Source organism: Macrobrachium nipponense, chromosome 1 (genome assembly GCF_015104395.2).
Source record: "Macrobrachium nipponense isolate FS-2020 chromosome 1, ASM1510439v2, whole genome shotgun sequence".
NCBI lineage: Eukaryota > Metazoa > Arthropoda > Malacostraca > Decapoda > Palaemonidae > Macrobrachium > Macrobrachium nipponense.
In genome coordinates this window covers 186,603,871-186,617,670 of record NC_087200.1, presented here as the reverse complement: position 1 = coordinate 186,617,670, position 13,800 = coordinate 186,603,871, and the positions used below count along the sequence as shown (strand labels likewise).

General features: G+C 41.3%; 1 protein-coding gene across 1 annotated transcript in view; it reads right to left on the bottom strand.

Moving 5' to 3' along the window:
• LOC135219926 (xylosyltransferase oxt-like) overlaps positions 1–13,800 on the bottom strand; it is a 313,007-nt gene that overhangs the window by 117,652 nt on the left and 181,555 nt on the right. The window contains exons 6-7 of the mRNA XM_064257145.1: positions 11,539–11,681; positions 8,044–8,201 (exon numbers count right to left, since the gene is read on the bottom strand). Of these exons, the coding sequence (XP_064113215.1) occupies positions 8,044–8,201; positions 11,539–11,681 (301 nt within the window). The remainder of the gene's footprint in view (positions 1–8,043; positions 8,202–11,538; positions 11,682–13,800) is intronic.

The following is a 13,800-nucleotide window of genomic DNA, read 5'->3' as shown; positions in this document are numbered from 1 at the left end:
AAATCTCCCACTACAAAACCCTCCAAGAGGGAGCCGTCCCACAGAGAGAGCAGCTCGTACTACTACTACTCCATCCCATGCTTGCGACTGCTGCGCCTCTGGTGGCCATCCTGAAGTTAGCAGACAATCTTGAGCGAAGGGACGGGTAGGGGGGGTATTTCGCTGGCGACACGAGCCAATCGCCCAGAAATAGATTTTTCCTTACGTCAAAAATCCTTTTTCTGGGCTCAGCTCGTGTCGCTTGCGCGAAATCGTACCAGAGAAACAGCACAAGATTGTAAAGAAAGTAAACAGAATAGGTCTCAATAAAAGATACAAATAAATGAATGAATAAATTGAACTAAAAAGATACAAATACACAGTAAAACAAAATCAGAATTATGCTTAAACCCTTACCCTAAACTAATTATGTTAATAATATAAGGTAATTTACATATATACAAATAGGTAAAATGATTACCTATCATAATAAATCTGTGTAACAACATGTATCAAAATAGAAATAGCAATTAATATAAAGTTACATAAATATTTGATCAATCACAAAAATATATATCTCAGGAATGTATATGACTTAATATACAAAACCCGTAACCATTGTAATATGATGTACCCCTAGCATAAAAATAAGGGATAACATCTATGAGATCAGAATGGTAATCAGCTGTGTGTGTCCCTAACCAGACAAAAGGGACACTATATAATCAAACTAGAGTCAGGGGAAACTATGTTACCCGCTGCTACTGCTGGTAATTTCAGAGCTTCCAAGGACTTAAGGTAGTGACGTTTGAACACTGTCGGCGATTTCCATCCGGTATACTTCTTTAAATCATCAAAATTCATATGCTGGAAGTAATTAATTGAGGTGGCTACTGCCCTGACATCATGTGCTTTTGGAAAGGAGTCAGGATTGGCTTGTTGATAAAGTACAGGATTTGTTGCCTGATGCCTTTAGTGGATAAAGTACCACCTTTTTCCCTCCTAAAGAGGGGCCCCGATGAGGAAGAGGAGGTCCTGGATAGAAAGGCTCGTAAGGTTGAAACTGGACAAAGGGAAACATCTGCGAAGGGTAATACCTTCCAAGGTTCCCACCTCATCAAAGGATCTTCATTCTTTGCTAAAAAAAAAAAAAAAAAACTACGTTCCGGAGAAGTAGCACTTCCCCTGTGGGAAGGAATTGAACATGATCCGGATCTTCTGGATAAAGCCGACAGTTCTGAAATTCTTGCTCCTGAAGCTAGGCTTAATAAAAAACAGAGTTTTCCTAAGGAGCATCATAAACGAGCATGTGTCATTATCGGTTTCGGAAGCAGTTTTAGAACATCGTTTAAGAACCATGAAACTGACGTAGGCCTGACAGAGGGCCTAAGTCTAGCACATGCTTTAGGAATAGACGAGGAAATAGGTATCTGTCAAGTCTATGTTAAATCCAAATTGAAATATCTTTTTCAATGCTGATTGTTTGTCGTAATAGTGCTAGCTGCTAAACCCTTTTCAAATAAAGATCTTGAAAAGGGATATAGCAGAATTAACTGTCATGAATCTGATATCTGACTCCCTCAGGAAGATTGCTAACTTTTTGACGGCAGCATCATACTGCCTCAAAGTTGAATCCCTTTTATCGGATTCCAGGAAAAGAATATTCTGAGGGTCAATATTCGCCTCTCTTTTTGCCGCAAACTTCATGAAATCCATAAAGTTAGGGTTTTGAGAATCCCTGAGGAAGCGAACACAGTCTTCGTTTGTATGACTGGGGAGAGCTTGGGACTGGGGATCCGAAGGGGACGAAGGCCCAGTTCCAGAATCATGGGGTACCAATTGCTCTTCGGCCAGTCTGGGGCTACTAGAGCCACTGACCCCTGAATGTCCTGAGTTGTCTAATACCTTCATAAGATTCACTGGAGGGAAGACGTAAATCTTCTCCAGTTGTTCCAGTCCAGAGCCAGGGCTCCGTGCGTAAGCCAGAGGGTCCAGGTTGGGGCTACATAACACGGTAGTTTGTGGTTTGCTTGTGATGCGAAGAGATCCACCTGTAGCCCTGGGACTCTTTGAAGGATCCATTGGAACGAACTCTCGTCTAGAGACCATTCCGACTCTAGGGGTACTGATCGGGATAGGGCGTCTGCTATGACGTTTCTCACTCCAGCTATGTGGGTGGAGGAAAGATGCCAACTGAATTTGTCTGCCAGGGAGAAGATGGCTATCATGACGTGGTTTAGATGACGCGACTTGGAGCCTCCTCGTTTATGCAATGTACTACCACTGCGCTGTCCAAGACTAGCTTTATGTGGGAGTACCTTGGTGGGCGTAATCTTTCAGAGTCAAGAAAACTGCCATTGCCTCCAGTACGTTTATATGGAACTGACGGAACTGGGGGTGACCAAATTCCTTGAAACCTATTACTTGGGAGTACCCTCGCCCAGCCGCTTAAGGACGCGTCTGTGTGGATGGTGATCCCTGGTGGAGGGAACTGAAGAGGAACTGACACTGACAGATTCTTGACTTTTGCCCACGGCCGAAGCCGGTTCTTTAGAATCAGAGGCACTGAGGATAGCTTGTCCTGGACCTGACATTTGCTCGTGAGCGCCAGATCCTGGTTAGATCTTTTAGTTTGGCTTTCATTAAGATGTTCGTTACTGAAGCAAACTGGAGAGAGCCGAGGATCCTTTCCTGAGCTCTCCTGGATGCTAGTTTGTGACTTAGAAATTGCTTGACTGACTTCGCTATTTCTTTCCTTTTGGTGGATGGAATCGACAGAGTGTGTGAGGATAGATTCCATTGAATGCCTAGCCACTGAAAGTTTGACTCTGGAGTGAGTCTTGATTTGGATCTGTTTATCTTGAATCCTAGATATTCTAGGAATTGGATCACTTCAGTGTGGCCTTGTTGCATTCTTCGACTGATGGGGCCCAGATCAACCAATCGTCGAGATACGCTACTACCATAATCCCTTGAGCTCTGAGCTGTTGCACTACTACTTCCGCTAGCTTCGTGAACACCCTGGGTGCCACGTTGAGCCCGAACGGGACTACCTTGAAGGAGAACGTCTGATCTCCTATCTTGAATCCCAGATACGGACGGAAGTGTCTTGCAATAGGGATATGATAGTAGGCGTCTGTAAGATCGATAGAGGTGGTGACGGCCCCACGGGGAAGTAAGGTCCGCACCTGTGAGATCGTGAGCAACTTGAACTTGTCGCAGCGGATGGCTAAGTTTAAGCGGGACAAGTCTAAGATTACCCTTCTTTTGTTTGAGCCTTTCTTTGGAACGCTGAACAAGCGACCTTGAAATCTTAACCTTTTGACTTTGACTATAGCTCCTTTCTGAAGGAGGTCCTCTGCGTACTCTGTCAATTCCTTGGAAGGAAGTTGACGGAAAGGTCTGGCTGGAGGTGGGTTCGTCAACCAGCTCCAACCCAGCCCTTTTGACACTATGCTCTGAGCCCACTGGCTGAAGTTCCACCGGTGGCGAAAGTGAAACAGCCTCCCTCCTACCTGAAGTTCTTCATTGGTTCTGGTAACCCCCTCGACCTCCTCTGAAGTGCTTTCCCCTATTGAAGGGGCCTCCCGATCCTCTCCCACGAAAGGACCGCTTACCTCTGCCTCCCTTGTTCGAGCGGTCATACTTCTGAGAAGCTTGACTCTCGAAGGCTTGATTGTAAGCTGGAGAGATGGCGTATGAGGTGGAGGGCTGAGGCTGAAGGGATATCACATAAATAGGCTGTGATTGACCTTTAGACGTGGAGGGCTGGGCTGTCTGCACTAACGGCACTGTAGAACTTGTTGAGGGAAGCGCGGTTGCTTCTTTTGGTAAGGCTGGAAACGTCTGGGTTTCCTTTGCCCCTTACCTTTTGGTGTCAGGTCTTGCCTTCTCCTAGCCGTAAGACCCCAACGGTCCTTAAGGCTCTGGTTCAACCCTCGTAGCCTCTGCCTGGACTTCCTTTACCATAGCCTCTGGGAAGAGATCTGCGCCCCAGATGTTAGAAGAGAGTAACCTATTCGGTTCATGACGAATGGTTGCCTCTAGCAGGGACATGCTTCCTACAATTCGTTCTGGCAGTGGCAAACTCGAACATATCTGACTGCACCGTTTGAGTCAGGGCGGTTTGGTCATAAGCTTAAAAATTGGTTCTGAACCATAAGCCATGGTTGCTACCTCAGACATAGCCATCAGGTTGATTGACCTGGCTAGTCGTGTTTTCGAGTCAAATTCCGCTTGAATAAGACTATCAGGGAGCCTGGGCAGCTTTTCACCAAACTGCTCCATAGCACAGTCAGGTTTGAGTTTGTCAAGCTGTGAAAGTATTAGGCAAGGCTTCCACAATTCTCCAATTGAAGGGAGCAACGGAGATGTGGGGTCTGCTTCTTTTAACTGAGGCATGGGTTCCCCTTTTTGAGCTGCTGAGATGGTCGACCTAGCTATCTTGGTTAGGAAAGGGAGCGGGGTACTCTCGTCCATCGTGAAAATGGTAAAGGGACTTTTGAATGGTTGGATCTTGGTGTTCGAACAGTCCATGTCCCCTAAACATCTGAGCATTCTCGCTGAGCCTGGTCTCGAGAATAGAGGACTGTCTCCTTTGGTACCCTGTCATCCCTAACCATAGCCGAAGGCGTGAGCCTAGACGTAGCCTATGAAGGGAGGCTGTAGGCCTTCCGGGTAGAACTCGAAGTCCTCTATTCTTCGAGTTCCAAACTCCGGTATGGAGATGAGACCATCTTGGAAGGGGGTGGGCGTATGATGCGTACTCTCCAAGGATTGTTCATGGAGAAAGAGGGGCAGCGAGTCATGCGGGGGAAGCTGAGATCCGCTAGTGTTGGAGGTTGAGGGGAGAGGAGGCAAGAGGGGCTTCTCTTAGACCGGCTATAATAGTGTCCTGAGAAGTGATCCTGTCCGACAGGCGGGATATCATATGTTCCATACTCGTCTTAAGGGAGCCCACTAGGTCGCCCACCTGTTGCAACAGGCCAGCATTGGTGTCCAAAGCCGGAGCTGCTGCGGAGGTGGAGGGGAGACTCTGAATAGGCACCAAAGGTAGTGGAACTGGTGATACTGCCGGGGTGCGGGATTTCTCCTTAGGTTTACTCTTTGAGGACTTTGAGCCGGAGCTAGACCCTTTAGACCTGTCTGGGCCGGGATTACGAGCCGGAGACTTGCGCGAGGAAGAAGACGAGGACGTCTTCTTCGAAGACGATGACGTCTTAGTCAAGGTCATATGTTTGGACTTGATCTTAGGTCCAACCGAAGCCTCTGGAGGAGTATATAACTCATCACCCGTGAAAGCCTTGAAGGATGGAGATGCTGGGTTCAGGGGTAGGAAGAAACAGTCACTCCCAAGGGAGACCCTTGGGTACCTGCATTACTTACCTCGGCCAACAGGTCGTCTATACCTACCATAGGTTCAACATTTATATCCAGGGTTGCGACATCCGTGGAGATATCCTGGTCTTGTTCTGTTAAGGAGGCCGCCAGTTGTTGTTGGATAAAGGCAATAGAGGGGTCCGCCTCTACCGGGTCGACGTACCCAGTCGCCTTGCCTCCGGGGAAGATTAACAGAGCTAATCGCTTCTCCAGTATGTAGGGCTGACCCTTGGCGGCGGTGCTTGCTAAAACCTCCGACCCAGGCCCGCAGGGTAGCCAATGGCGTATCTCTTACTGCCGGAGCCTGTAAGAGAGGGTATATTTTAGATTTAAGAATCACTTAAAACTAAAATTTAGAATATAATTTAAATTAGATGCCTTAAGTTAAAGTAAATAACGTAAACTTAAGTACTAAAAGAAGCGGAGCAGCATGCGGAGATGGAATACTTACGCCTTCCAAAAGCTGGCCTCACCAGATCGTAAAATATGGTACACGTCTCATGGTACCAGACCTGGATGTCCCCGTGCGGAGTCGCGCATGGAGCATGGGACCGGCAAACTTCGTGCCACAGGGGTCCTGAAGTGTAGCGGAACATCCCGGATGCTCACAGTTGGTGGCCTGTAAGTGGGAAGACACATGAGTATCTTAAAGGGGGAACACTTACAGACTAAGGACAAAGAACTCGTTACATGCCGGAGCTCGGAAAAAAATTTGGGGCATAACCCCTCCGCATGCCTGAATAGGCTATAATCCCGGAGAGATCCGGTAAAATGAAAGGGAGGGGTTAGGGATGGTTTAAGAAACTTAAGATAAACTTAAAAGATAACTTAAACCTACATGCAATGTCATGCAATGAACCGGACTAGGTCCAGTGAAGCGGAGTGTAGTAACTCAGCAATACGGTACGGTTAGGTAAAGACCTACTGTATGCTCCGGTCCAACTACGGTGGACTATACCCTTCCGCTGGATACCAGGGCTCCGATAGGGAGGAGCTCTAGTAAGGAGGGAAGGGCGAGATGACATACAGACTCGAGCTAGCCCGGAGCGGCAAGGAAGTAACGGAGGGGGGGAAGGCAGGCCCCCCACAACGTACCACCGCCGAGCCGAGAAGCGGAGAGGTCGGAACCAGTCAGGGACTGTCGGACTCCCAGGAGGTCCCTCCGGTGGAGGGTGAGAGGGGGAGCCAGGCTCGGGCATGCGGGGCGAGGGCAAGGACAGACCGACCCACCCCCCACCCGACTCTATGGGAGAGCGGGAGAGGGGGGAGGGGGACTGGCAGGCGTCTGGCTGACTCGTGATCACGTAGTGACCACGAGGCGGTAAACTAAGATACGGTAACCAAGCCTAGGCCAACCAACTGATCAGAGAGAAAAGCTATCGGGAAGCAACCTGAACTGAAAAGCGGTAGCATATAGGCCCATAGGGCTAAACCAACTGATCAGAGAGAAGCTATGTGGAAGCGACCGAACTGATCAACGGTAGACTAGGCTCTACGAGCCGGGACCTAGGCTAAGCCAGACGCTAACTAACCTCACAGTGACAAAACATATAAATATATAAAAATAATAAAAAGAAAGAAAGAGGTAAAAAAAGCAGGAGAAAAAATCCAGGAGGGTGCGGACTAGCCCGAAGGCGAGGTCTACCACTCAAAGCTAGTCAGGGGCCGATACTAAGAACCTGGACTAGGGTCTGGATAGAAAAAGCCTACATAAGGTGAAATACATACATGTATGACAACCTGAGTAGACCTAACGACGCGGATAATCAAAATAGAGCGTAAATAATAAGGGATGTTCTAGTATGGGAGACCAAGAACGAACCCAACATGCGGCAGGACCATGCTGCCATGCTTCCAGCCCCCGAGAAGTATTTGTACCTAAAAAACGGCAAATACTGTCTCGGGGACGGAAAAAACTCGCTAACCGTAAATACTGAGTACTTAACTTAGCTGCTGCAAATAGCTGCACGCTCCATTATCGAAAATCCGAAGAAAGGGCACAAAAATACAGAGAGAAAAATAACACGTGTGACTCGTGTGAGCTAACTGAAAAGGATGGCCACCAGAGCGCAGCAGTCGCAAGCATGGGATGGAGTAGTAGTAGTACGAGCTGCTCTCTCTGTGGGACGGCTCCCCTCTTGGAGGGTTTTGTAGTGGGAGATTTCTATTGGCATTTGGCTCGTGGTAGTGGTCTCACTCGCCTAGTGTTCATACCGACACCCTCCTAGAGGGTGAGCGAGTCAGTTATACTGACCTTTTTCTTTATTTTTATTTATTCTCTGGTATGTGTTAGTACATTTACCCTAGAAATAATAGATTAAAGGTATATTTCGCGCAAGCGACACGAGCTGAGCCCAGAATAAATTCTGTTTAATTTACCATAGGAAGAACATCTTATAATTCTTACAATTTCTCTTAATTAGTACTGTAGTACTTAGCAATTAATCCATTATTAGTGTAACTGGATAAACTTCTAAAAAACTGTCACCTACAAACTAATAAAATACTACTACATATAAAGAACCAAGAGTCCCAGTGTAGAGTTTTGGTGTTAAGAAGAATTATTTCATGCAAAGGTTCTTATTTGAATGGATATAACTTGTACATGAAATACCAGTACAGAGATAGTGGCATTTAAAATTTTGTTTTAGAATCTCCAAATACTTCCAATTAGCAAATACTCACTGAATCCACATGGATATAAAAGTAGTGGTCCTTATGATACAGTGCTTTGAAGAGGCGCCTAAACTGCCTCACAGCTCTGCCATTCACTGTTAGAATGAAGGCTATTCTAACTGCAGTGTCACCATCTGAAGGACCATTAAGAGCCTTAGGCACATATTCTGAAAAGGAAAAATTTTCTTAAAGTATCACAATAAAAATATGGCATCCTAACCAAGAAGCTCAGTTTCAAAGTTATAAAAATCTTTATTTGATATCCAGTGTTACTTTAGGCAATATTTCAGCAGCTTAAATAACCTAAGCTTCTCACATATTTAACGAACACATTTTCCACATAAAAAACTTATCCTGACATTACCATTTAAACTGTATTATCATATTGATAAACTATATTAACGTAATACAGGCAGGCCCGGTTTTTATCGGCGCTGATACATACCTATCAGAGGCAACATTAAATGGTTATTGGCACCAAAATCAGGTTATCGGCACCGAAAATCGCTGATGTCAGTTATTGGCAGTTTTTGCTTACCATCAAGCCGTCAGAAGAGAACCCGCTGATTAAACAGGGACTGCCTGTATGTATAAAAAACTGATAGTCCCACAATTTGTAATGTTTATGTTCTCAGAATCAGCCGATTGAGCTCTCTCTCTCTCTCTCTCTCTCTCTCTCTCTCTCTCTCTCTCTCGTACTATACATATCCTTGTTAATAGTATATGAATTACTTGTATCATAAACATAAAAGAAACCACAACTCAAGGAAGTTCATGATGCCATCGAATTAGTGCATGTATACATAAGTACGTTACCATTTTTTGGGCTTTGCTTGATTTACTGTACTGCTTCTATTACAAGTATGTTGACTCTAAGTAAAAAAATACTAGAATACTGTAGCATAATATACTATACACAAAAATGGTATAAGAGTGTGTATGTTCCTTTATGTATTAGGCTTGAATGTAAACATATACCTCCTCTCTCTCTCTCTCTCGTGCTCTCTCTCTCTCTCTCTCTCTCTCTCGTCTCTCTCTCTCTCAAGATGATTTTCAATTTTCAATGCGGCAGTACATTGGGACATGATGACCTCTGCATCAAACGTAGAAGGAAAGAGACTTTTAGATTTTGTAAAAAATTAATTCTTCCACCAATGTGTGACAAACTCACTAGAGGAAACAATGTACTAGACATCGTCCTGTCAACAGAAGATAATCTAGTATCTGATCTTTCAGCAGGGGCAAATCTAGGCAAAAGTGACCATAAAATTATCTCATTTCAAATTAATGTTCAACATAAAAAAGAGAAGAAGATATTAATGAGATTAGACTACTGTTGACAAGACCTAAAAAAGAAAGCTAAAGGAGTACATTAAAAAACCTAGAGTATGACGAGAACACAGGCATAGATAAGCACTGGGAAGTCTTTTCATGAGGGTAATACACAGAAAAGCACTCTAGATATTATACCATTAAGGTAAATACTAACAAATGGCAACACTCAGCCAAAGTGGTTCAACAAAGAAATTAAAAATAAGATAAGAGAAAGACAGATTGTACAAATCAATAAACCCACACTCAACACCCATAGAAGCAAGCAGGCATAAATAACTCTGTAGATTGGTGGACAAATTAGTAAGAAATGCAAAGATAAAAGAGGATAAGAGAGTTGCATCAGTCTGTAAAGAAAACCCAAAAGAATTCTTTGTGCATGTTAATAGTAGGAAACCAATAAAACATAGCATAGGTCCCCTAAAAGACAATAGAGGTAACCTGGTGAACTCAGACTAGGAAAAAGCAGTTATTGAATAAGTTTTTTACTAGTGTGTTCACAACTGAAGACACTACCTCAATACCGGAACCTGCTGTTAAATATGAAGGGACAGAACCATTGGACAAAATAGCTATCAGAATCCACTGCATAGAGTAATTATATCCTATATAAAAGCTTAGCTTTGAGAGCTATTTCAAGGATGTGCTATAGATGTAGTAAAGTGAGATGAAAGTACCACATTTCCTGGCATCAAAGATGCTCTGAATTTGAAGAGGCACATAATTTTTACTACCAAGATTTAGAAACAAGAAGGATAAGACTGTGGTAATACTATCACAAGCTGAAGGCTTTGTTCAGGTTGGTGGGCTGCATGCATTTGACTAATTTGAAACGTTGGACTCTAGGAGAACTAAGACATAGAAAAGCCTCTCTTGTGCAGTGGTCCCACTCCACGATTCACTAGGTCCAGGTAACATTTTAGTTAATGACCCTGAGTTTTGTATTTGACAATAAAACAATGTTGGACTCTAGGAGAAATATGATATAGATAAGCCTCTCTTGTGCAATGTTCCCACTCTATGATTCACCATGTCCAGGTAACATAACATTTTAGTTAATGATTCAGTTCTGTACTTGCCAATAAAATAATGTGTTATATTCAGTGCAGTAACATAATTTTGCCAGAGGGGTAAATAACTGTTCAGAGGGCCAGCTACACACAGAGATGGCATTAATATGACATTCTTCCTATATTTTGCTTTATCTGCCAATATTAGATTATGTTCTATCTGGATATCAGCAGGCTACTATGATCTTTTCTTTTCAAAACAAAGCAGCTCACAGTTGTGGTGAATTTTTCCCAATTAATGCCACTTACTTAAGTTTTTTTTCTGTCACTGTTAGATTATTGTTCTGTCTTGATGTTAGCAGCCTATTTCAGGGTTTGTTTTCAATGCAAATTTCCTATGAAGTGATTATTTTCTCAAAAATGGTAATGATGTTCAGACCACTATTGGAAATCATTCTTCTTAGAAGACTTGTATTAGTAATCTTAATGATCACTTCTACTTTGTGTTTTGATTACCACTACTTTTATTTTTTTTATTTAGTTTGTTCTAATCATTTCAAAAAACTTCAAAATCCCCCTCAAGCTTCATGTGCCAAGATTTTACACTAACCAATACCAAAACACTTTCATTCCTTCTTGCCATAAAACCATGACTATGCCTTTTTAGAATGCTACATATATATGTTGATGCTCATGAGTTACAGGGGCTATGTTGATGCTCCTGAGTTACAGGGGCTATGTTGATGCTCATGAGTTACAGGGGCTATGTTGATGCTCATGAGTTACAGGGGCTGATAAGCTACTTTCAAATGCTATGTTCTTTTACATTCATTTCTGTCTTCCTCATGGTGAGTATGTGCACATCATAAACACCAAGTACTTAAAGAACAATGGATTACTGATGTAAAGATTTGTCATTATATAATCAAAAGAGTTGTTTTACAGAAGTTAATAGTTTTATAATACTGATCACAAATTTTACCATGCACATCACCCTGATGAAAACTGTTGATGAAATTACAACTTTGAAGAAATTTCAAACACTCTTTAAGACATCTCAGATAATCTGGCCATACTAAGCAGGTAAAGTTTTTGGGTATTAAACGTAATCCTCCTGATATAACCAATAAAATATTTCATCTATAAATGGTATGGTACTCACTTGCTAAACCAGTTTCATATATATTCATATGCAGGTAGTCACCACAGAAGAGATTAGCATCACCTGTGCAAGGCATAGCACAAAGAGCATCTGACACTTTCATTTTCATTGGTAGTTCCTCATTACCACAAAAGCATTCCTTTCTGTGGGAAATGAAAAAAGGGAAATACTCATAAGAAAAATAATATATGAATGTCACTACAGTAGTAAAAAGAACAGGATATTAACATAACTTTTAATTCTCTAATTATAAATACTTTCATACAGTCTGCAGATATGCCACTCTTTGGAGCAGCATTGTATAACTAAGCTTGCACTTATCTGAAAAAATATGTCAACATAAAAATCTATAGAATCTCCTACTCTTGGACATGCTAGAAACCTTTTTAAAAAGCAAAGGAAAGAAACCATCAGGATCTACTCAACCCAATTATCAATATGCAAATTTCGTATGAATAGGTTGAGGATGACAAAGTATCAAGGAGAGGGACATCCTCAGCGGATCGCTTAGCTGTCTCAATAAAGCAGTTCAGCCTTTTCATTACGGCCAGTAACCTTTGACAAGTTAAAATTAAAACAATTGCTAACGAAGACGTAGTCCCAACAGTTACCCACCCTTTTTGGAGGGTGGGGGTAAGACAGCGAATGTATTGGTTGTCATTCTTCTCTAGTTGACGAGTATGGATGGATCTGTAGATAAGTGCTCTAAAATTTGGGTTTTTGTTTTCTTGGTTAAAGAACGGATGTCTGGATTTTGGTCTGTATTTAGCAATATGGATATTTCTTAATTCTCCCTATTGAAATTTGTTCAATTTTGCAGGGCAAGTTGTTGCAAGACCAGAATGTGTTAACTGACGTCTGTGCGTACAAACAAACTATGCATATATATATATATAAATATATACTCAGCCTTATGCCACTGGCCAGAGTGGCGGGAAGATAAAGAAGAAAAGAAGATATATATATATATATATATATTATATATATATATATACTATATATATATATATATATATATATATATATATATATATATATATATATATATATATAGTGGTCCCCTGTATTCGTAGGGGATGCATACCAGAGCCCCCCATGAATAGTTAGAACCCGCGAATGTTTGGAACCACTATAAAAACGCTAAAAAACAGCCTATTTTGTTAGTTAAAACTCAAGAAAAAACCCTAAAAATTTTCATCGGTATTGGTTTTTTATAGCTTTATCACAAAAATTGCATTTAATGATGAAATTGATAAAAAAAACAAGAAATGGTGGCTATTTCTCATAGAAAAATACTGCAAATGCGCGAATAATGGGTCGGAAAAAACGTTTCCGAGAAAGATCCACGAATGTGTGAGTCCACGAATCTGGAGAATGCAAATACAGGGGGCCCCGCACTGTATATTTATGTATGTGTATGTGCTATATATATATACGTATATATATATATATATATATATATATATATATATATATATATATATATATATATATATATATATATATATATACATACACACACACACACACACACCACCCACACCACACACACACACACACACACACACACACACACACATATATATATATATATATATATATATATATATATATATACATATATATATATATATATATATATATATATATATATTATATATCTATATATATATATATATATATATATATATATATATATATATATATATATATCTGTATATGTATATAAGCACTCTCTTATGATCAACTGATAGTTCGAGTAATTATTTTTTGAGCAATGAACTTAGAGTGATTAGCTTTCGAGCAACTAATTACAATAAATTTACCAATTATTTGCGTGGGATGTGTACCATATCCCCCCCCGCTTCCGAATATCTAAAATCCACAAATACTTAAAACCCCTTTAAAAATGCTCAGAACTGCCTACTTATTTTGTAGATAGTTCAAACACAAAAAAAATCTAAAAATGCTTATACCAAAGGATTTTGATAGTTTCATCCCAAAAAATGTGCATTTATTCATGAAAATTATATGAATAAATATACAGTAATTAGGGAATATCTCTCGATGAAAAATGCTGCAAATAGGCATAGAGAAATCAGCGAATAAGTGAGTCCATGAGTCTGGAACTGTGAATAGGTGGGCACTGACTATGTACTTTATGTATATATGACTATGTATGTATATGTAATACGTATATATTGCATATATATATATATATATATATAGATATATATATATATATACTATATATATATATAT